At 47.3% G+C, this 25,076-nt stretch overlaps 1 protein-coding gene across 1 annotated transcript in view; it reads left to right on the top strand.

Annotated features, from left to right (window-relative positions):
* Nucleotides 1-25,076, top strand: part of LOC138488500 (cyclic nucleotide-binding domain-containing protein 2-like) — an 808,593-nt gene that overhangs the window by 528,885 nt on the left and 254,632 nt on the right. Inside the window, exon 9 of the mRNA XM_069615519.1 lies at nt 22,566-22,674. Within this exon, the coding sequence (XP_069471620.1) occupies nt 22,566-22,674 (109 nt within the window). The remainder of the gene's footprint in view (nt 1-22,565; nt 22,675-25,076) is intronic.

Raw genomic sequence — 25,076 nt, forward strand, 5'->3', positions numbered from 1 at the left:
ATACTTCACCTGGCTGAGATGGGGGGGTTGTTACATACTTCACCTGGCTGAGATTAGGTGAGATAATGAACAATGCCCATACGCCAATACACTATGCCCCACAGCAGGCCAGACTGGACCTGACACCTGAAAGCAAAATTCAAGACGTAAGCTGCACAACAATGACAACAAGCCAGTACTGCATCCATTCCATGGCCATCCACATGTACACTGCACATAATCAGACCGTATCCTCTGCAACACAATGCAACGACATGCTGTTAGTATGGCCAATGCAAATAACAGATGAACAGCATCATAACGTACATGCTTCCATTATTGCGTACAAAAGAATCACATTAAGCCAATATACAGAATTTCACTCGTGCACTACCACAGAAGTGCAGCATGCCAGCATGGGGACATCAAGTGTGGAATGGAAGATCATCAAGAGTCTGGCTTCAACAGTGACAGGATCAAAGCATACAATTAACTACACATCACCTAGATCATGGCAACAACTGCCGTGGACAACCACGTTGCATGAACACGCACAAGGAATAGGACACCCCTGCATCCACTAGACAATGCTATGCACACCTATCGATCATGTGACTTCACACATTGCAGTTACTTTGATTAGCTCAATTCATGCAGGTATATGTGGATGAGAACAGGAAATCAATGCATGCTTTTGTGTCATAGGTACGGGTTCCATTTGATGACATCACTTACACATAACCATTGTTGCACCCATGCAGGTGATGCTGGCTATCCCTTGAAGAGGTGCCTCCTTACCCTTGCCCGGAACCTGCAGAACAGGCACGAAGAGGACTACAATCGTGCACATACCCGTGCCCGTGCGGTGATCGAGCAGGCATTTGGCCTTTTGAAGGCACGGTTTCGCTGCCTCTGCAGGTCCGGTGGGGCACTCCTGTACGGGCATGAAAAAGTTTCCAAGATCATCATGGCATGTGTCATGCTGCACAATATGTGCATCCGACGGAATGTGCCTCTGCCCCCTGACGTTGAACTGTAACCGCCTGACGAGGAGGATGAGGAGGGAGGAGATGGGGCTGCACATCAGGCAGGTGGCAATGCACAGGAGGGACGTGCTGTGCGCCAGCATCTGATAGACCAATATTTCTAATACACATGGATGAAGAGGGTGCAATGGATGTGGGACTCAGGGCACTGGGTGTTGGAGGGACATGAACACTGTTCACTGTTCACCAATAAAGCACACATACACAATAATCAATGTCCAGTCATGTGATTGTACTTGACACAACGGGTGTATTAACCATTAAGTGATAATAAAGTGCACGAACCCTCCACCACCAAACACCCTCTCCCACCTCCCTCCCCCCACAACTCCCCCAAACACCCTCTCCCACCTCCCCCCACAACTCCCCCAAACACTGTCTCTCACCTCCCCCCACAACTCCCCCAAACATGGCATGCACGTCAGTGAAGCATTAGTGTGCAAGAGTCAACAATGACAGGCTGCCCTTACTTCCCACGTCCTCTGCCACCATTGGGTGGTTGGGAGTCTGGCCGACGCAAGGTCCGCGCGGACCTGCGCAGAGGGCTGGTCTGCCTGGAGCTGGCAGAGGAGGAGGTGCTTGGTTGCTCCAGTCCCTGTGCGGGACGCTGGCTCTCCATTGCATCTGCAATGCGGCTGAGGACCTGCCTCACAGCTGCCAACTCAGCGCAAATGCGTGTTGTACTTGTTTCAATGGCGATTTTTATGTCCTTTGCATATTCCCGACACTCCTCCCTCACCAGGGCACCCTCGCTCACGTGCTGTCCAACTAGTGCAGTGAGCTCCTCCTGGCGCTGTTGGATGACGCTGAGTCCCTGGTCTCTGTCCCTGCCTTTGGTTGGTCTTGGTGCAGATTGCGGCATGTGTCTGCCATCAGGTGAGCTGTCCATGGGACTCGATCTCCCTGCCTATGATCCACCATCAGATAGCTCATGGCCGCTGGCATTGGATGTGGGGCGTGGACTGTCGTGGGATGACAGCTGCGGGCTGGGTGTACGCTGTCCTACAGGTGTATGGCATGGTTCCGCTACATCATACTGGGGTGCCGTGGCAGCGGCTTCTCCAACCGAGCTGTTGGCAGCAGACAGAGCCTTCTGCCAGTGGCTCCTGTGTGTTTGGACTGGCTGGTGTGGGTGCCATTACAGGGTTGGTCGCCCTTTCACGCCTTGGTGACGTTACGACATGAGTGGCTTTGGGCCTCTGTGACGGTCCAGGTTTGCCAATGCCCCTTGATGTGTTGGGCCTGTTGCATTCTTCCATTTCCCTGGCCTTTTTCATCGGTGTTGGGGCCTGTGCTGCGGTGTCATGGTCCTCACTGTCAGATTGTGAGCCTGTGGGGCACCAAGAGAGGGACAGCATCGGTGATGGTTGAACGTGCATCATGCATATGTTGTAATTGCTGCAGTTATTTGCATTTGGACTTTGAGTTGTGACATACAGGTTGTTTGCCATATGGGTCCCTCACACAGGCATACGTCTGGGTGACACATGTGTGAGGGGATGCATGCATGGGGATGTGATGGGGATGTGCACAGCATATGGGCAAGGTTGTGTTCATGTATGTGTGATGCCCCATGCATTGGCTGATTTCAGTGTCACATTTGGGGGTCAACATCTTGAATTTCTGTGGACACTCACCTCCATCTGCCGATGACGCACACCGCGCTCCATTTCACCCACTCCCTTGATTGTCTCTAAGCCAATGGTGCTGGCACATGTCTCCTCCCAGTGTGTCATCTTGGTCGGGGAGCCGCCACCTGTCCTCATGCCCTGGCTCCTATTGGCTGCAAGTATGCTCCGGAAATGGAGGCGCAGGTCATCCCAGCGCTTGCGCACATCCTTTACAGTGCGGGGGGTGGAGCCCACCGCAATGACTCTGCGTGCCACCTCCTCCCAGATCTCCTTTCTTTTTATCTGGGTGGGACGCCGCATGTCTTGGGCAAACATAACCTCTGCATTTGCTGCTAGTGTGTCAGCAAGCATGGTTAGTTCCTCATTTGAGAAACGTTCCTTGCGCTGGTGCACAGCACCTTGCTTCAGGGCCTTGGGCATTCTGCTGTGCTGTTGCATGAAGTTGGGGCTGCTGTAGTGGTGACGCAAGTCCTGGGGGATGAGGATGGAATTGGATTGTGTTTTTAAAGATGGCCGCCGTGCCCTTTCCCATTCCTGTGCGATGACGCTACTTCTGGTTCCGCTTATTTATGGTCACTGCTAATAGAGCGGTCACCGCTATTGACGGTGGCCGCTTTTAACGGTGACCGCTAATGCCAGATCCATGAATGCGGTAGTGCTATCAGCACTTTCTTTGCTGCCGGTAAGAGCGCTTTTGGGGTCTTTAGCGGCATGGCAGTAATGTCCTTACCGGCATGGCACAAAGCTTGTGCCTGCGTACTCGTATTGGCACGCAATTAGCGGGCTGGTTACTACACGGACACGCTAATTGCTCGATGCCGGTAAGGGCCGTTATTTACCGCCTACCGCGTAATGAGGACCCATACCTTTACTAGTAGGCAGCATATGGCTAACTCCCCTTGGACATATGCTGAAAATAATGGCCTTATAATCAACAAAGACATGACACAGATTATGCTTTTTAATGCCAAGCATGTAGCCCATCCTAAATTAGTCATTTCAAATCTGGCAATCTCGTACACTCCTTTTTTATAAATATCTGGGGCTAGAATTTGATGTAAATTCAAGATATAAAATCTGTATTGAGACCTGTATCAGGAAATCGAATCAGCTAACTTCCCTAATTGTCCAGTTTAACAAAAGAAGGGGCGGCTACATGCTGACGGGGGTGATGCGGTTGTATTCGCAATGCTTGACTCCGGCGGTCATCTATGGCCTTAAGAGCTTGGTTAACATTGACTTAAAATGGTTGCGCCCTGTCGAGGGATGATTCTGGAGGAGTATATTGGGTTGCAGCAATGTGTTGCCATGGCAATACTGGTCCTGGAGCTGACTCTGCTCTCTCTTGAGGTACTGGTGTTGAAAAGAAGAGCTACTATGTATCTCAAAATGAAGAGCGGCTCTGCTAATCCACTGCTTAAGAGCTTACACAAGGCAATGCAGATTGGGAACCAAGTCTAGCTTTATCACGGGTATGAATATCCTATTCAGTGATATAGGGTGGACCCCTGACTAGGGAGATAAAATTAGTACGCTTAATGTCACATTTGATAAGTATCTGGGGTTATGGGACTGGAACGTCGACCACTGCCCGATGATAGCCAGAATCCTGAACTTCCGAGACAGGGAGGTTATTATGAAATACTCGAGAGAAGGGGGAGAGATACAACGCGACAACTCCAGAATAGCTATATATCCGAACTATATGCCCACAGTTCAGAGGGCAAGAAATTCCTTTGTGCCAATCAAAGCCAGACTCAGACAGCTAAACCTTAAATACAAACAGCTAAACCTTAAATATATAAAAAGAAATGTGGGTAGCGTTAAGGAATGGGGCACGGTGTGGGAGGCAATGAAAGTAGTGGTCCGAGGGGAAGTTATTATTAGCGCAGGCGGTGTAAGGAAAGCACTGAGGGTGGAACTGGGGAAATGGGAGAAGGAAATCAGACAAATAGGGCCTCATTACGAGTATGGAGGCAGCCATGCCCTTAATAAGGGCATGGCTGCCTCCACACCGGGTTTCAGTACCGGGTTCCTTCAATGAGGAATTACCGGGTCATTCCAACCTTGGAGGACCCAGTAATTAGTCATTGAAAAAACCCATTCCCATTTGGGCCCCCATAGGGCTCAATGGGAATGGGGAGGGAGCTAACAACGGGCCTGTTAATAACGGGCCCGTTATGAGCTCCCTGGTCCCCTTGCGGGACCCGCAAAGGACGTTGGTCTCATCAGACGTTTTGAGCGGATCCCGCAAGGGAACCTCATAATTGGGCATCCCGTAATGAACGTTGCCGGCCCCGTACTGCGGAACTAAGGCATAACTGTCAAGACGCTTGGGGGGGGTTATCAAAATTTGATTACAAGGTCAAAACAACTAGAGCCCATGCAGAAGGGGATAAGCCAGGCAGGCTACTAGCATGGCTGTGCAAAAGGGAACACCTGAGACACTTAACTACAGAATTAAAAGACAGGCTATGCACGGTACGTTAGAGAAAACAAGAGATCAATGACACCTTCACAGAATTCTTTTCTTCCCTACATAGCCACGAACACCAGACATCCCAAGAGGACATACTGGGCACATTAGATGAAATATGCCTACACAAGTTGGGCACGGCGTAGCACGGGGAATTAGAGAAGGACATTTCGGCCGGGGGTATATCTAAAGCGATTAGATCGCTAGCCACAAGCAAAACACTGGGAAGAGACAGACTCCCCCCGGAATTCTACAAGTCGTATGAATCAACCCTAACTACCATGCTGTGTGAGGTGTTTAAAGAAGCATTTGAGAAAGAGATGCTACCGGAAAGCATGAGAGAAACCCTGGTGATACCAATACCCAAACCAGGGAAACCCACCGACGAATGCGACTCGTATAGGCCATTAGCAATGCTAAATTACGATATCAATATCATTGCTACTATACTGACCCAGCAGCTAACTAAGGTTATTGGGGATCTGTTACACAAAGACCAGAACGGTTTCATCCCCGGCCGAAACACAGCAATAAATCTGCGCAGACTACAACATGTGCTAGCGCAGACGGCGAACTCACAAGCACACTATGCCATAATTATGCTAGATGCCATTAAAGCGTTTGACTCGCTATACTGGGAATGGCTGCTGGCAGTGCTGAAAGAATTCTGGTTCGGGAACAATTTATTAAATGGGTGCAAATATTGTCCACCAAGCCAGTGGCGAGGGTAAAATCTGGGAGGGTGGTCTCACCGGTCTGGGACATTGAGAGAGGCACCACACAGGGATGCCCGCTATCACCCATGTTATACATACTAGGGCTTGAGCTGATAGCCATATACCTGCGAAAGCAATTCCTCAAGGCTAGCATCTGGGTAGGGGGCGTCAGTCATTTGGTGTCGCTATACACGGACGATGTGCTGCTGTACTTGAAGGATCTGCACCTTAATGTCCCAACGATACTTGATGTCCTAGATAATTACGCTACAGTGTCTGGAATCTGCTTCAGCAAAGAGAAATCTTGCATTTTTCCAATAGCGGGCCTAAAAGGGAAAGATAGGGGTGAACTGCCAGAAGTCGCGCTCCGATGGGAACTGGAAACGTTCAAATACTTGGGGGTGAACATTAGACACACGCCAGAGCAGACCCATGAGAGCAACACAGCAACAGTAGTAAAAGGCCTGCAGAAATCCATTAAATTCTGGTCCAAGCTGCCATTATCTCTAATGGGTGAGGTTGCCATCACCAAAATGACTATATTGCAAGGTTCTTATACCACTTCCAGAATGTCCATTGCTACCTCAAGGCTTCCTTCTTCCGCTTGCTAGATGCGCTCCTGTGCGACTTCTTGTGGGGTGCTGCCCGCCACAAACTGTAATTCGTTACACTGTGGGGGTCATTACGAGTTTGGAGGTAGCCATGGCGCTATTAGCGTCATGGCTGTCTCCAAACCCGGGTCCGGGTCCGGTCTGACAGAATGGGGACTTACCGGGTCATTCCGACCTTGGAGGACCTGGTAAGTCCCCATTCTGTAGACCATTCTCCATTCCCGTTTGAGCCCCCATAGGGCTCAATGGGAATGGGGAAGGTGCTACTTACGGGCCCGCATATAGCGGGCCCATTATTAGCGCCCTGGTGCCTTAGCGGGACCCGCAAAGGATGTGTGGTCAGACCACATGTCCTTTGCGGTTCCCGCTAAGGGACCTCGGAATTGGGCAGTAAGGGTTTACCAGCACCGGCATCATTACCGGTGACCGTTAACCCTTACCGCCCAACTCAGAATGAGGCCCTGTGTCTGCCTTATAGAGAGGGTGGGGTGCAATTGCCAGATCTGGAGAAATATTACCTTGCAACCCAGCTCGGACAAGGCCACGTCGGAAACAGTACTTTTGCAGTGTCTAGTATCGCCAACACGCTTAAAAGAAATACTATGGGGACCACTGGGTTGCTTGGAAAGTGTTCCCATGTTGGCGACACTCTGCAGAAGGGTATGGAACAGGGCCATGACAAGCTCAAGTCGGACATGGCAGTGGTGAGGAACTGGGGCATCTATACCTGGGGTGACCTATATGAAGGAGGATCCTTTAGAGAGTTTGAATCCCTGCAAGAGAAAGAGGGACTACTTGGGGGCATTTTTTGTGGTATCAGAAGGTACGGAAGGTGGTGAAGGTGACATGGCATGGATGGCCGGAAAAAACGACACCAAAACCCTTACTAGTCCTAATGCACAATCTGGGAGACTGTTGCAGGCCGGTGTCCAGACTCTATAGTTTACTGGCAGACAAACCGAGCCCCAAGAGTATACTGTTGAAAGAGAAATGGAAAAAGGATCTAGGGCCCAATATCACTGAAAAGGAATGGGAAAGGATACTGTTATACCCCAAGGAAGTGTCAAGGAATTCCCACTTCAGGCTGATACAACTAAACATACTGTACCGTACGTACATGACCCCACATAGGATAGCCACATTTAGCAATAACACACAAACAACATGTCCCTGGTGTGCATTGGGTGATGCGGATTTGATACACATGTTCTGGGGCTGCGTGCAAGTTCAAAAGTGCTGGGCAGAGATAGAACAAGCCTGTAGGAAGGCTGGGGTAGTGAGATACGAATGGACACCGAATGAATGCCTGATAGGCGCATATCCCAGAAATAGTAAATACAAACATGTGACCAGATTTATGGATATGACATGTATATTGGCTGAAAGATCCATTGCAATGGCCTGGAAATCAGCTAAGGGTCTGCAGTATGTTTGCTGGTACCGAGAATTTGAACGTTGGGCCGAGGCTAAAACTAGAGTTTGGATGGAAGGAGCACAGGGATCTGGTGCAGATGAAAGTGACAGGTGAGCAGCGTGGAAACTGTTAGTCTGGGATATTTTTCACCATTCCGACGACAAACCCCCTTGAACACTATTGACCCTCTGCTTACAAATACCATCCCTGTATTGCTCACCGTTGTTGTATTATTAGAAGAAGGTGGGGGTTACAACTGAACTGTTGACTTCAGTTGCCACCATTGGGCCTTCCACTACGCTGCAAGCGCACAAAAAAGATGAGTAACACAATGCCAGACAAGTGAAGAAAGTTATTTGTTTGTTATTTTGTTTACGGTTAATACTGTAACGTTGCTAGAAATGATCGGACAACTGCGCCATGATGTACGCATTGAAACGTGAACAACTGTACTTATAAATGACAATGAAAATACTTTAAAATAAATGGGACTGGAACGATAATTTCAGTCATCTCGGTACATTGAAAAGCTAATCTTCTATCCCTGATGTTCTGTATGTATATAGGAAAGCTCAACCGTATTTAAAACTAAGTCCATCTAGTGAAATACAGAGATTTATATTGCTTTTGCATATCAATCGCTTGCCTATCTTAAGCGTTCTTGGCCCCTCAATTGTATTGAGAGAAGAAGATTGCTTCTGTCGACTTTGCTGTATCAAGTCAAACCCTGAAACAGCAAAACATATTATGACTGAATGTCCCTCTATGGGGGCGGAATATGTGAAGCATTTGGGCAAGTATACTAATTCTTTGGAATCTATCCAGGATGAAGATTTATGGAAGCGATGTATTAACTCTCTAAATGGGGGATTAAATATGGCTCTTTTTAGGGTCTAGAAGACAGTGGGCCTCATTAGGACTCTGGCGCTAAACCATGGTGCTATTTGCACCATGGTCCATGTTGGAGTCCGCCATGGTGGAATGGGGAATTACCACCCCATTCCGAGGTTGGTGGGGCGGTAATTCCCCATGCCGCCATGGCCCTTCCCCATTCCCATTTTTGCCCCATAGGGCTCAATGGGAATGGGGAAGGCGCTAATTATGGTACCGCAAATTGCGGTACCGTAATTAGCACCAAGGTCCCTTTGCGGGTCCCTACTTTAACGGCTGATAAAACCAGCCGTTAAGGTCGGGTCCCGCAAAGGGACCTCGTAATTAGGCGCTAGGTGTTTAACGGCGCCGCAGCCTTTTACGGCACCGTTAAACACTTAGCGCCTGAGTCATAATGAGGCCCAGTGACTGCACGATTAACTCAGATATTGGATAAAGAGAGGGCTGCTAACCCGGTAGGAAAGCGTCTACTCTCAGTATGAATTAATGAATGAAGGCAGGTCACTAAAGTATCAGATGCTATCTAACAAGCGTGTGAACCTTGATGTAATTATTCCTACTTTAAGGATGCTTTATGTTCATGTGTACATTATTTTAGTCTATTCTTTTATTTATTACTTTATTTTTATCTGAATACTATGAAGACTCAGACAGAAAGATTGCCCGATGATTGAAGGTTATGATGATGATGTTGACTGATCAATAGAACAACTGATTGTTTGACTGTCTCATCACGTTCAATCTTAGCACTATTAGTATGCGTCCGCTAAGAAGTACTGGGGATTGGGAACAATCACCTGTCTGTTTGTTTATTTGTCTGTTGGTCTGCATTTACTGTGCTTATTGTGATCTATAATGTAATACTTTCATCTTTCGCAGTATGTTATTTTATATGTGTAAAGTTTATGTTTAAACTATAACACATTAAATAAAATAAATGATATCTTTAAAAGTAAGTGTTCACAAGAAAAACCTTGTTAATATTGAGAGAAAATTCCTTTCAATCATTATATAAGTCTTCAGATTTAATAGTAATATGATGATGCAAATGTTCCAGGTTCCTAAAAAGGGATAAGTGTTCATAAAAAAGGACAGGACCCACAATAAAAAATGCTATAGGGAACACCTGTTATTTTTCTTTTACTTTAGAAGTATCACAATTTATTCTAAGCAAGCGTTGTTAAAATTATTTCAACCTAACATGTCTGTGTATCTATATAAAAAACACTGTGGGGCTCATTCCGAGCCTGCCGGTCCGGAAACAACGATGCCGGTAAGCATACCGGCACCGTTGTTTCCGGACTGGCATATTACAGGTCTGCATGCCGGAGCCGATGTGCCCGACAGGTCAGACCCTGCCGGGCACATCGGCAACGGTATGCAGACCATCACAGAAGCACCGGCACTGTTAACCACAGTGCCGGTGCTTCTGTGTTCCCCCTTCCCATAGGGTCCTATGGTACTCTATCGGAATGGGGAATTACAATTTACCGGCACCTGACTTTCTGGACCGCCGGGGATGTAATCCCCCGGTGTTACTGGCAAGTCAGGCACCAGTAAATATTTACGGGTCCGGCGGCAACCCGCCGTTAGTATCGCCACGGTTACTGCCAGACCGGTAATGAGGCCATGGGCCTTAATACAAGTTTGGCAGTAGCCATGCCGGAAAAACCGGCAGGCTGCCACCGGACTCGTAGTGAATTACCACCTCTGTGATTGCCGGAATCACCAAGGCATTACAACCCTGGTGACCCAGTAATTCCAGAGGCGGAATTCCGTTAATCCCCATTCTCATGGAGACACCACCCACCTGCAGAACTCTTAATCTGAACTCTTAATCTGCCGGTCCGGAAACAACGGTGGTGGCGGGTTAAACTCCACGGTTGTTTCCGGACCGGCAGGGTCATAATGAGGCCCCATGTGTCTTTTATTCTGTTTGCTGCTGATCGGTCCTCACCATCAACCTTGTTTGGGGGTCTTCTGTCTGCTTCTTTAATTTCATGCTCATTGTTGGTGGACAGGGGGTGTCTCGCCTTTGTAGAGTTTGACGTTGCAGAGGTGTAACCAGACATGCCTTCCATGGACCTTTACTGCAGACTGTGTAGCCGCCTCCACTACGAAAGGTCTCTTGAAGTGGGGCTTGTACCACTTCCTGGTAAAGTTCCTGCACAAGACGGAAGTAACGCTAATGGTTTCAATAACTCATCTGGATCAGCTTGCCCCTGTGCTTCATCAGTCTTCGTTCAACCCCCCTACCGCGCTTCTAAGTGTCGGGACATACATTTAAGAGATTCCCTCAATGCGGTTAAATAATCATGCATTTCTTTCTCTAACACAACAGCAGAATTCTCTGCATCTGTCTGAGCTCGAGTGGGAGGAGTAAGGGGTATATGCATCTGGCGTCCCATCACCAGCTCATGTGGAGTCAGGTAATTGTCAGAGTTGGGCTGATTGCACAATGGAGCCAACCTTTTTTCTGTGTCTCTTTTAGTTTGGCATTTCACTCCTTTAGGTGCCCATTGAGGCACTCGCTAACGCTGTTTGCTTGTGGGTGGTAAGCTGATGAGAATGCATCCTTTATGCCCAAAAGGATAGTATTGTGCTCAAATACCTCATTTACAAAATGTGGTCCATTGTCAGACCTGAGCACTCTGCACACTCCCCACCGTGGTAATACCTCATGTAAAAGGAATTTCACAGCACTAGTGGCATCTAGATGTGTGCACGGACCTGCTTCTATCCATTGGGAAAAGGTACATACGACCACTAGCATATATCTGTAGCCGTGGCAAATTTGGAACATATCCGCGTAGTCGCTATACAAGTACTGAAATGGTCTGGTAGGATAGAGTATTGCCCATCTCACTGTTTGCAGAGTTTGCCCGGCAGTGAACTTCTGACATGTTAAATAATGTATAATCAAATTAACTACATGTTCTGCTAAATTAGGGACAAACCAGTCTTCCGAAATCAGTACTGCAAGACACTCTCTTGGTGTGTGTGCTGAGTAGAGCAATTGGTCTAACGCTACTGTAAGCAGACCTAGAGGCATAACTGTTCTCCAGCATGGGGTCTGGCATGGATTCACATGCTCATGAATATTCCCCATCGTCAGGCTGGGAATACTCGCTAAAGAAAAAAATCAGTTTCAGTTTCGTTTCTGAACTGTCTTTCTACTAATAACCAATCACTGGTCTCTGGGTCATACTGCCCCGAGCCAATGACTGCCCTCTACCTAAGCCCCTCCTCTGCCAGCCATCTTCAGATTTTTACTGCACGCTCAAGTGTTGGGAGTCCTCATGCTGTAGCTCTCGAGCTTTTACTCCATATTGCGTTTTTCCAAAGAGTTTACTCTCATATTTTCGGTCAATCAAGCATCACGCTCCACCAATTCTACTTCCGATCAACGGGAACCCGTTTTTGGAATTTTCTACGCCCCTCAAGGGCATCTTTTCGTTGAGTTTCCACTTCTCTGAGGATTCCAGAAGATCTTTGAGGCCCGTGTGGTCATGGCCCAGGACAAAGGAAGCATGACGCCTGTTGAACTCAAGCTGTTCAGGAGCTGCCCTGGATGCGGACTACAGAACGTCTTTAAGGAGGATGAGCACTCTCGGTGCCTCTACTGCCTTCACGACGACAAATCGCACATGGAGAAGGACTGTGCGTTTTGTAAGAACATGTCCGAACGGACAATGAGAGATCGTCGTACTCGACTCACCAACTGGCTGGAGGGGAAGAGCCCAGCAACAGGTGAGAAGAAGAAGAAGTCCGAGCGATCTTCTAAGACCTTTGAGGGCGCTCCGGCAACGGGGGCCCAACAAAAGGCAAAGCAGCGCAAGTCCAAGGGCACGGGAGTGCCGATCGGTCGGGCTCCTCCGCTGCCAGGCAGGGCGCATTATCACCGGTGCCATCAACCACGAGCCAACGCTCTGGCTCGGTGAAGAGGAAGTCGGAGAACCCGGGTAAGCTTCTGGAGAAGCCCTGGTCGATCCCAACGGAGACAGCCGAGGGGGAACGAGTCAGCGACCATCCCCCCAAGGTGAAGGCCTCAGGCACGCCCAAGGTCATGAAGGCCCTGATTCACCCGGCTAAGGCCTCGATTGAAGGAGTCGTGGTGGCCCTGGTGAAACCTACGGAGGCTTCCCTAGTGGAGACGGCTTCAGGGGCTAGAGTTTCCCTGACACCCCGGAGGGAATCATCTTTTCTGCCTATCAAGAAGAACCCCGTGAAACCCCGGGAGGAGAAAGAGAGGGGGGCTCGGTAGCCATAACGGACACAGATACCAACTCTGAGGATGAGTTGGCTAGCATCCAAAGGATCCTGGACAAGAAGTTCGAGGAAGCCAGGGCCCAAGGGAAGGATCCCGGCGAAGCTGACGAAGAGAGCAACGGGGGGGCGACGAGGAAGATAGGGCCGCAGAGGAATTACTCGACGCCCGTTGGATGCAAGCAGCGGGTAGCTTCGAAGACAAGATCTCCCTCAATGAGACGTTCCATCAAGCGATCCGGTGGTGGGGCAACCGCACGTACCTAGTGGTGGGTATGGACTTCCAGACCCTGGCACACCAGGAAGCGGTGACGACGGACGCCTCCCTGCAAGGATGGGGAGCACACACCGGAGATCTCCACGCAAGAGGCCTTTGGCTCCCGGAGGAGAGGTCACTACACATCAACGTCCTGGAGCTCTGAGCCATGTTCTGGGCCCTCAGGCTGTTCCTCCCGTCCCTCAAGTGCAAGGTGGTGATGCTCTTCACCGACACCACCACCACAAAGTTCTACATTAAGGAAGCAGGGGGCACCAGATCCCCAGCCCTATCCAAGGAAGCGCAGGATCTGTGACACTGGGCTGTTGCCCAAGGGATGTTCCTGATACCCTTCCATCTGGCAGGAATAAAGAACACCATCGCAGACTCACTCAGTAGGGGGCTGTGCTTGTGCCACGAGGGGGAGCTTCGGCAGGATCAAGTGGATCTCCTATTCTGACGATGGGGCAATCCCCAGATCGACCTATTCATGACAGCGACGAACGCCAAGTGCCATAGGTTCGACAGCAGGTTTCCCCAGCTGGGGAGCATGGGCGATGCCTTCTCATTCCCCTGGGACAGCCTGTTCCTGTATGCGTTCCCACTGTTGCCGTTGCTGCTGCGACTCATCAGTCAACTCAGACGGTCCTGGTGCAGGATGATCCTCGTGGCCAAGGCAGATTTGGTTCCCAGACCTTCTGGACATGTCAGCGCCCCCCCCCCCCAGTCAAACTGCCGACGGACGTGGATCTTCTCGCCAGGGAAGGAGGCACCATCCTCCACCACGACCCGGGGTCACTGAACCTGCAGGCCTGGCTCCTGCAGCACTAGAGTTCGGAGGCTACAATATCCAGGTGGACTGCAATGAGGTGCTTGCAAAGGCCAGGGCGTCCTCGACTCTTAAGTGCTATGGACACAAATGGAAGAGGTTCTCTGTCTGGTGCTGTGCACAGAAGATCAACCCTCTGCGGATTACGGCCCCTCAAGTGCTGCCGCACTTGATGTCTCTGGGCAAGGCGGGGCTGGCGCACGCCTCTATCAAAATCCATCTGGCAGCAATCTCCCGCTACACCAGAACTCCGGGCGGTCATCTCTGTGGTCTCATCGCCTGGTGAAGTAGTTCATGAAAGGACTGTTCCATTCGTTCCCGCTGTTGAAGGCTCCAGCCCCGGCGTGGGAGCTCAACTTGGTGCTGACCAGGCTCATGGGCCCGCCATTCGAGCCTCTACATTCGGCACCGTTGAAGTTCCTATCGTGGAAGACAGCGTTTCTGGTGGCCATTACCTCCGCATGATGAGTGGGAGAGATCCAGGCCCTATCCTGTAAACCTCCATATCTGACATTCCACGAGACGAGGGTAGTGCTGAGGACGCACCCCTCCTTCATGCCCAAGGTGCCGTAGGACCTCCACCTCAACGAGCCCTTGGTGTTATCTGTTTTTTTCCCATCGCCTTCGTCGCCGGCTGAGAGGACTTTGCACTCGCTGGATGTGACTAGAGCGCTGAAGATCTACATGGACCGCACAAAGAGTTTTCCGAACACATCACAGCTGTTTGTGAATTTTGGACCTGTGAACCAAGGTAAGGCCCTCTCGAAGGCTTCCATTTCCAGATGGCTCTCCGGCTGCATCATGCACTGTCACCAGTAGGCAAACCGACCATTGCCCGACCGTCCGAGAGCCCATTCAACCAGAGCGATCGCTGCTACCACGACGTTCCTGTCTGGTGTGCCCCTGCTCGACATCTGCAGGGCTGCTCCGTGGAGGTCAACACACACCTTCACAAGATGTTACTGCATTGACTGGGATTCCAGGGAGGAGTCCAGAGTCAGCCAGGCAGTGCTGCGCAACCTGTTTGCTTGAAGGTGAGCCTGGTGAGGAGGTAAGAGATGCTTAATGTTGAGTTGTTGAAATGCTTAATGTTGAGCATTGCTACCTCCTGTGGTTGTGCATGTGTGTACTGCTATGTATTCTTGTATTCATGAGCATATGAATCCATGCCAGACCCCATGCTGGAGAAGGAACAAGTTACTTACCTGTAACTGTTGTTCTCCAGCATGGGTCTGGCATGGATTCACATGCAAACACTCCCTCCAACCCCTCTGCGGCTCTTATCATGGTCCTACTGCCACTTTACGTGCTACCGAATCTGAAGATGGCTGCCAGAGGAGGGGTTTAGGTAGAGGGCAGTCATTGGCTGGGGGCAGTATGACCCAGAGACCAGTGATTGGTTATTAGTAGAAAGACAGTTCAGAAACGAAACTGAAACTGATTTTTTTCTTTACCGAGGATTCCCAGCCTGACGACGGTGAATATTCATGAGCATGTGAATCCATGCCAGACCCATGCTGGAGAACAACAGTTACAGGTAAGTAACTTGTTCCTTTTCCCAGTGCTGTCCTGCCTCCACATTGCATCTGTGGGGACAATAAGCACCCTCTTCGTTTCCATAATTTTTGCTCTTCTGGTGGTGTCCTTCCCTGTAAGTCGATTATTTGTGCTATTGCTGATGCATTCAACCCTTCTTTCATTATCATGTCGCATGTACGTGTGTACTTGTTTGGTGCAATCGCAGTGTCATATGTCAAATCTGTACCTATGGTGTGTGCTGCGCACTTCAGGATGGCAATGGCTGATGGGAGTTGGAGTGCATCTATGAGTCTCTCCAATTGTGGCACATGCTGCACTGGTGTGGCATCTGTGCGCAGGAAACCCCTCCTTTTCCAACACGACAGTCCTGCGTTTATTGTTGATGTCACGTAGGCGGAGCCTGAGTACACTGTTACTGTTTCTTCTTTATGCGCATCAAGTGCCAAAATCAGCACTACCAATTCTGCCACTTGTGCTGTGAAATGCGCTGGCATTCTCGTACTTGTCACTGTCTCAAACTGTTCTTCCCTTTTGGCTTCACCAGTGCTGTGCCACAGTGCCTTTTGCCAGTGCTCTTGTCTATTGACAATGACCTGTCAATGAAGAGAATAATCCCCCCTCCTAGGGCATTTTCCTTGGCATGTGGTTTTTCATCATGGTATTCAGAGTACGTGGTGCAGTCATGCACGTTATCTCCTTCCTTCACTGGTTCTGCTATGGCTGGATTTACCTCTCAATACCTGACAATTGTAATGGATGAGTTTGATATAATTACTTCATAACCTGAGGCTCTCTGTGTAGTCAATATGCTTTGGGGTTTTTCAAGTATGCCAAATAGAGCATGTTCAACATATAATGTAACTGTGCAGCCCATAGATATGCTGGCAGAGTGCTCAATCGCAAAGTCTTCTGCCGCCAATGCTTGCTCACAGGGATAATGATCTCTCATAACTGGATCTAAAATCCCACTGTAAAATATTATTGGTTTGGGTCCCATGGTAGTTTTCTGTGAGAGGACAACTGTCATCACTACTCCATTTGAATGGAAGAATAAGAAGAATTCTTCATTGTTAATTGCTAGCTTCAATTCATCAAAGGCATCTATCATCTCACCTGTCCAGGCTACATCACTTTTAACCTTGCGTGCCTCCTTCCATCCTTTTAAAAGTGGCCTGACATATGTGCTGTAGTCGAAGACCCCATGCCCTGCAGCAATTGCAAAGGCCTAGAAATTGTTGTAACCCTTTCACTGTCTCTGGCTTAAATATCTTCACGATTGCTTCTCCTCTTTTTGGTGTCACCTTCCTCCCTTCCTTTGATACTAGCTGGCCTATGTATAGGACTTCTTCCTGGCAATATTGCATTTTCTCTTTGTCAGCTTTGTACCCTTTCTCTTCCAATACTGTCATCAGTTTTACTGAGTTTCTTCTGCACACTACCTCTGTTGTGCGACACACTAAAATGTCATCTATGTATTGTATTAACGTGCTGTCAAGTTATAAATTCCCCAAGTCGGTTGAAGTCAGAACGTGATTCACAGTACCACTGAGTTAACAAGTATATTTCAGTTTAATTCTGCGGTAAGTGAAAGAGGTCCAGTACTGGGACTCTTCATGCAGGGATTGAAAATAAAGCCTTTTTGAAAATCAGTCACTATAAGATATTTACCTTTGGTTGGGATGTTACAGAATATTGTGGTTGGGTTTGGAACCAAAGGGAATTCTGCCTCAAAAATATTGTTCAGGGGGCATAAGTCCTGGATAAATCTCCATGACCCCCCCGGTCGCTTTTTAACACTGGGTACACAGCTGTGTTACAAGGGGATTCTGAAGGCACTAATATCCCTTGTCGCACTAAGGCAGCAATGGTCTCATAAATACCCTTGTCAGCTTCTTTTGACATGAGACATTGGGCCTCATTACGACCCTGCCGGTTCGGAAACAACGGTGGTGGTAAACCTGCCGCCACTGTTATTTCCGGACCGGCAGATTACGAGTTCTGCAAGCGGGTGGTGTCACTCCCGCCAGGTCTTACCTGGCAGGAGTAACGCCACCCTCCTGCAGGCGGAAATGGAAACACTAGCTCCGTCATAGATGGAACCAGTGTTTCCATTGTCCCCATTCCCATGGAGTCCGAACGGACTCCATGGAAATGTGGATTTACGGAATTCCGCCTCCGGAATTACCGGATCACTGGGGTTGTAATGCCCCGGTGATTCCGGCAATCACAGAGGCGGTAATTCATTCCAAGTAGGGCAGCAACCTGCCGGTTTTTCCGGCTCGGTTACCGCCGGACTTGGAATGATGCCCATTGTCTTAATCATGGTAAATTAGCTCCCTGCTTCAATTTAATTTTAACTGACAGTGCCCCCTTTAATAAACCAATGTCATATACGTAAGACTTATATTAAACATCACTTCATCCTCTGAGTCGTCACCTGTAAACAAGCTTTCATCTGTTAAGTCAGTCAATCCATTTCCTTTGTCGAGAGCCATCACTGTTCTCCAGTTGGACCGCTCCTCATCAACTCTCTGTAAAATTACTCTGCCTTCCCTCACTATTGCTGCTTCTAACTCAACTGTAATTATCTGCCCTTCCTCCGTGTCTGTGTGAACTTCTGGCCGAAACAAAAATGTGGTGGGTAACCGCAATAGTCTGTCCTGTATTCTTGGAAGCCATGCTAGCAATATGTGTACCCCGTAAAGGAATACCTCTGGGTTTAGTGGCACTTCTCTTTATACTTCCTGGCCATAAAATGCTGTTATGATACTTGTGCATTCACATAATAGATCCCTGGGATAGAACATATTGGGCCTCATTACGAGGTGGGCGGTAAGGGTTAACGGGCACCGGTAAGGAGACCGGTGCCGGTAAACCCTTAATGCCCTATTCCGAGGTCCCTTGGCGGGTCCCGCTATGGGCGCCTGGTATTACCAGGCACCCTTAGCGTGAACCGCTAAGGGACCAGGGAGCTAATAACGGGCCCGCTGTTAGCGGGCCCGTTATTAGCTCCATCCCCATTCCCATTGAGCCCTATGGACGCTCGAATGGGAATGGGGAATGGTTCTTGGAATTGAGACTTACCGGTCCTCCAAGGTTGGAATGACCCCGTAAGTCCCTATTTTGAGAACCCGGACACGGAATGCAGTAAGGGGGTAGCCATGGTGCTAATAGCACCATGGTTACCTCCTACCTCGTAATAAGGCCCATTATCCCTTATTCAGTGAATGATGTAGCCATGTTCAATTTACTCAGCAAGTCCCTCCCCAATTTATTGACTGGTGTCTTATGGGAGTATAATAATGGCATAGACATGTTTTATTCTGCAATGATGTTATGTACTCCATCTGTAAAAGGAACTGTGGTTGTCGCCCCAGAAAATCCTTGTGCATTCATGGCAATGCTTTACATTGGGAACTTCCCTTCTCTATCACAGGATCAAGTCACCCCTGTATCTACTAGAAAGGAAAAAAAATTGTCACCTATGGTCACTCGGACCTTTGGTTCTTCTTGTGGGTCTAGTGTAATCGATAGGATGAAACACATCACATTTTTCTGTTGGCTGTCCTATTGTGGGTACATGCCTACTGTCACACCCCCATACTAGGAGTAGGTGCATGTGGTAACATGTTTGCATTCTACAACGTCAGTGCATTCTGTTGTGTTGGTGCCTTTGTCTGCATTGTGTTTGCTGTATCTGCATCAGAGCTTGCTGTGTTTGGGATGACATCCCTTGTTGTGTATGTTGTATTTGTGGCTCTTGTGCCTGATACTGCGTGTGATCTTGGGCATAATATTTGTGTGGCTCTGCGCTATATAGTGGGGGGTATGCTTTCCCCCTTCTCAGATATGCTGCTTGCCAATTTGCCAATTCTGTTGTACTCTTCCCCTGCTTCGGCATGTGTGTGAAATGTGCCCCATATTCCCACATGTCCAAGACTGCTGTAGCGGCCCTCCAAACCTGGGTTGCCCCTATAAAACCCTCCTCCTTGTGGAGCTTGAAATCCAAACCCTCTGCCTCTGGGTGCAAACCCTCATCCTCTGGGAAAATAATGATACTCTCCTCTTCCTGCAAAATCCGTTCACTGCTGGCTGTACCTGCAATGTCCCTTGTGCCCTATAACATTCTCCCCCACTTGTTAATACCACCCCTCCCACTGACCATTTTGAAAATAATTTCGGAACTAGTTTTGCTTCTTCAATTTTCCTGTCCTCTACTTTTTTCTGTCTTTCCCTTGTTTTAACGAACAATGGTAAACAATTGCCAATTGTATCTCCACCAATGGCTTCGCTTCCATTCCCACAATCTTCCTCAATTGCCTTTGCACTTCTTCAGGAAGTTCCTGACATAAAACTTGATAAAAATAGTTATGTTTTTGTCCTATGGGTCTCTAGATTCTAGCTGCCATTTTTTTTTAATATCCAGAATCTAAGCCGTTGGATCTTCGACTGTTTTAATTTTACGAGTCACAATTGCGCTCATGTCTAACGAGTATAGGTATTGTACCCTAAGTGCTCTTCATATGTCAGCTCGACAATTAGTAAAAGGCGCTCTGCCATGGTTAGTATTCTGTGGCCTCAGCCATGAATATCCAGCTTGTTTCCAAATGTCGTCTGATTGCTCCACTAGCATAGCAGCAAGCAGGCTTTTTATGTCACCTACTATTAAGGTTATCACAGCTGTCATTCTCTCTAATTCATAAATCCATTTGCGCGACCCTGATGTGAGTGATGGAGATTTACAAATTAAATAAATTTTGTTCATTTGAAGCCACAGGATATATTGTGTAGTCCTCCCCTTTCTCCAATAAGGGGAATTGTGTAAAACCTGGCCCCTGCCCGAATGCAGCCGTACCCTTTGTCTTTGTCACCTTGCCTGTCCTACTAACTCTATACCAACCTGGTAGATTCCTCAGTCTATTCACATACGGAGTTCTATCCTCTAAATTGTTTGATCGCATTTTCTGGCATCTGGGATGTTCAACGGGTTCTGGCCTCCTCACCAGTTCTACCAAATCAGGCCACGTAATCTCCTTCCCTATCCCCGTGCTTGTAGAAGGGGCTTGTATGGCCTCCGCCTCTCAGCTTTCCTCTCTTCATCTTCTAACATAGTATTGTCATTGTCATCACCTTCATCATCTTCTCTGTCTTCAAATCTGGTTTCCGGAGGGGACTAGTCTTATATGTTCCACTCATCACCTCCACCAATATATTCCAACCCACATCTTACGTAGACCCTCTTCTACTACCTTTTATGCTGCTGGTGGCATCCCTCCCAATTTTGCTTGTAAGTCGCAGCGCTCCTCATACTCTAAATGTGTGGAAACTGGTCTTTGCTTACCTATTTGTTCTCCATTTATTATGTCTTCACTACTGTACGCGGGGGAGCATATGTGGGATTAGTATACCGTGCCGCAGCTTTTAATGCTCATATGGATATAATGCAAGTGCTTCCAGAGATGGATCACTGCTCTGGGGCAGAGGAGGAGGAGGAGCCGTGGGTGCTGTACCCCCTTTGATGGGCTGATTATGCATCCATTCTTTAGCCGGTGGCTCCTCTATTTCATCGTGTTGACTGAACACGGAACTCCCACCTAAGCGGATGCATACACTTTCCTACTTAGTGGGATATATACATAGTATGATTATCATAAAGGAAGTTTAGTCTCAAAGAATTAAACTTATTTACCAGGAAAAAACACTTACAGAGCTATGTGTAAGTAAAACAATACAATTCTTATTATAAATTAAAAAAACATAATAAAAATGTTAGCACTGACCCTACTCATCAACGTTAGCTCTGTACACTTCTTCCAAACCCTACATGTACATGTTCCTGTCCTGGTGGCCTACAAAATGCTGGATATTCCTATGGGACTATACTAATAATTTTGCATGTAGAAGATGAACTAAAAAGAAGCTATTATTTCTTTGTGTCCTCAAACTCTTCCTGAACATTTCTTGGAATTTATTTCTCTGGTCACCATCCACTTTTAATGCTATCCAAAAACCACCATCGTTACTTTATGTGATAAGATGCCTCACCAAACTGCTACTCTATTATTCTCACTGTGTGTGGTATTTAAGGATTTTGTCCTTTTACCGGGGTAATGTTTGCCACAGGTGGATAGTGTGAGGTCCTCCCTTGTTAATTCGTCACAGCTTAATCTACCAATGCCTACCAAATATTATTTCAATTCTCACTCCCCTCTTTTGGCTCCCTTTCACAACCTTCACCAACAATACTTCTGCGTCTCTCTCTGAGACCACGCCTCCTGCATCACCCAATCCTTCAGAGCAGCACCACGATAAAGCCCCTCACGCTCTGAACAGCCCCACCTTGCTGCTCTCATACTGGACCATCCTCCTCGATTCACCCCACCACTTTACCTTCTCCACCAATATGCACAATATACACAAAGGTCCACTTCCACATAGCCTAAGTTATCTTACAACATAAGCCTGCGCCAGCAATTACTACACAAATAAATACACTATGGCCGTCTTCCCAGCTCCTGGTGAGGTATTTGTCTCTTCTTACTACCCAGTAACGAGGTAATAGCTATCTCTTTACCATTTATCTCTTAATTTCATCACAGTACCCCAATACAAAACCAATCACCTCCCTCCGTTTTGCTAGTCCAATGTCATACTTACATCATTGGATCTGCTGAGGGTATTCCAAGTCGGGTCTCCCTTATCAGCCTCACCAGCCTTCATTCCCCATGGGAGCCTGTGGTGACCGGAAAGGACTTTCTCCAAAAGTGTAACTGTTTTTACATGGTTCCATTACTGGTATTACTGTTGCGTTGCTCCCTATTAGCAGGTACAAACATACCACATTACACGTGTTCTCAGTCTCTAGTGTGGAGAGCAATGTACATTTACATTTCTATGATGTTTTCATTCAGGGAAGTTGTGAACTTTTGCGACTGGTGGATCTCACCGACTGCCCATCCTATCATAAGTGGCTCAGTAAACATACGGATCAACATCTGCCGCCTACCCAGTCACAACCAAGTATGTACCATTTCATTTCACTTGTTTGAACCTTTCTGATGGAGGATTGGGGAGTTTCTCTAGTAGGGCAGCTCTTGTAGTTGATGCTTCAGGTACACAATGCACAGGGTGTAATACTATTAAGGTCACATTATTTTACTGTGGCTAAATGATTGAGAAGGATCCCTCAGTGTGCATGTTCACCCTTGTTCATAGATTGACTGCCATTTTAAGGCATGCATTTTCCACGTGTCATGGGAAATGGATAGGTCTCCCTCCACTCTTTTAAAGGGCATCTCCTACCAGTGAGGGGTTTATTTGCCAGATGGGGGCAGATGTCATCTGAGGACAGTACATTAACCTGCCAAGAGAAGCAAATAAAATATGATAAGTGCAAATGATATGTTGGTTTTTGTGTTCCTTTTTAAGGTATTGGTCACTAAAGAGTTCTGGGACGACAACAGTTCCTTTGTAGAGTCATCAAACTATGGGACCAATTGCATTTTTTTAAGTAAGGTCTATTCTATACCTCAAACGTGGTTACACAACTATCTCCTTTAATGCTTAGTCTTTTGCTTGCTCTGATGCAAGAGATGTTCCAGTTATGGGTATGAATAATACAATTAGACTTTGTACTGGATGGTTGAAAAAAACAAACAAATATTCAGCTTGTAATTTGTTGCAAACAAATATTGTAAGCATTTGGATAACAATACCTTTAAAAAGGTTTTCAAATAAGTGGCAGGATGCAGATAGATTCCTGTTCTCATGTTATGCACAAATGATATAAATGCCTCCTTAGCAACAGAAGACCGGATTGTCATACATCGTGCTTAGAAACACTTGTGTACAGACACGTTATAAATGGCATATTATATCATAAATAGAAGGTTCGTTCAGAATAAAGCAATATTGAAAGCTCGTAAAACCTTTATTTTAGTGACAGCTGGAATTCAAATTAGAGTGCTGCTGCTCACACTTTGTTCAAGATCTTGCAACATGCTTTGTGACACCACAACCCAACTGTAATAAGTTATTACAATTCAATAAAAATTGATTTGATAATGTCAACTTGGTCCGTTTCTCGGATGGGAACTAGACACTACCCTTTACGAAATGCTCACTTCCTGTTTCCGGGATGCATCAGGGTGCTGACTTGGTTACCATAAGATCCCCGATTTTGATACGAGTGACCCTGTTTTTACACTGGACAGAGTGTGACAGCGAACATTTCTCTATTTTTATGAAACACTAACCGCAGACGCACTTAGGGACCGCATGGTTATGTTAAAAAATAAATATTTGGCTCATGAAGAAGAGAGTTTTCATCTCGAAACGCATCAGCCATACATACTGAACTGAACCTTCTCTGCTACATGCGTTTTGCAATAAAAGAACTTTTTTTCTGTATGAACTACAGACAACATTGTTATATTGTTTGATGTTTAACTTGCTGACCAATATAAAGTCTCTATCTAATTTCTAAAAATGTATTTGAATTAATATTTAACCGTCTTAGTGACAGGGTACAAAGGTGTGCAGGGGACGGGAGGGTTCCATTTTGGATCCTCTCTTCTCTGTGATTTGATAATGTGTCACCCAAACAGCACACCTTGTTCTTTAAAAAAAACGATGGAAACACAACACAGGAACTTGCAGCGATGATACCTTCTGAGGTATCATCTCCTCAAGATCCTGCATTGTACACTTGAAATCCTGTGTTGTATAATTGATTAGTCATGTGTTTTTTTTACAGGTAAGTATTTTTTATTCACTGAATGAATAGACGTACGGTTCTGAGTCGGAGGAATGATACCCCAGACCACTAAAGACAAGAAAGAAAAAGCTGTCCATAAATAGACGTGCAAACATGCCATTTCGGGAACTCGGCCCTTGAAGCGAATGAGAGAGCGGTTCTTCTGACCACCCTCTCCTTTGGTTTACAGACAAGAAAGAAAAAGCTGACCACTATTAGACATGCAAACTGGCCATTTCATGGCACGCTAAAGAGACAGAACGCAAAAACGAGCACAATAAATTGCTTGCATCGCTTGGCACACGACAGACACTCCCAGAGCTGCATTCACTATTTGAGCACTGAGGACAGAGGTACCGCCTGATCCGCCATAGCAGATTATTCACAGAGTGACGCCCAAGATAAACCACCTGGTCCTGAAAAAGAGGATCCCAATAGGAGTGGTCATCGAAACCCGTCGACCATAGGTTCATGAGCCCTCTCATGACCATGATGATGTTTCAAGTAGTGAAATCTCTAGTTTTGCCCTAGGTGTTTGTTGTACCATTCTATGAGCTGCCTCCAGGAAAATCATCTGGCCCTAGAGGACCGCCTAATAACCTTCCTATAACACCTCCAGGCTGTGTACCATACCTGTATTAATGTCAAAGTATTTGTCTTAGAAGCC

This window comes from Ambystoma mexicanum, chromosome 9 (genome assembly GCF_040938575.1).
Source record: "Ambystoma mexicanum isolate Mex_15411 chromosome 9, UKY_AmexF1_1, whole genome shotgun sequence".
Taxonomy (NCBI): Eukaryota; Metazoa; Chordata; class Amphibia; order Caudata; family Ambystomatidae; genus Ambystoma; species Ambystoma mexicanum.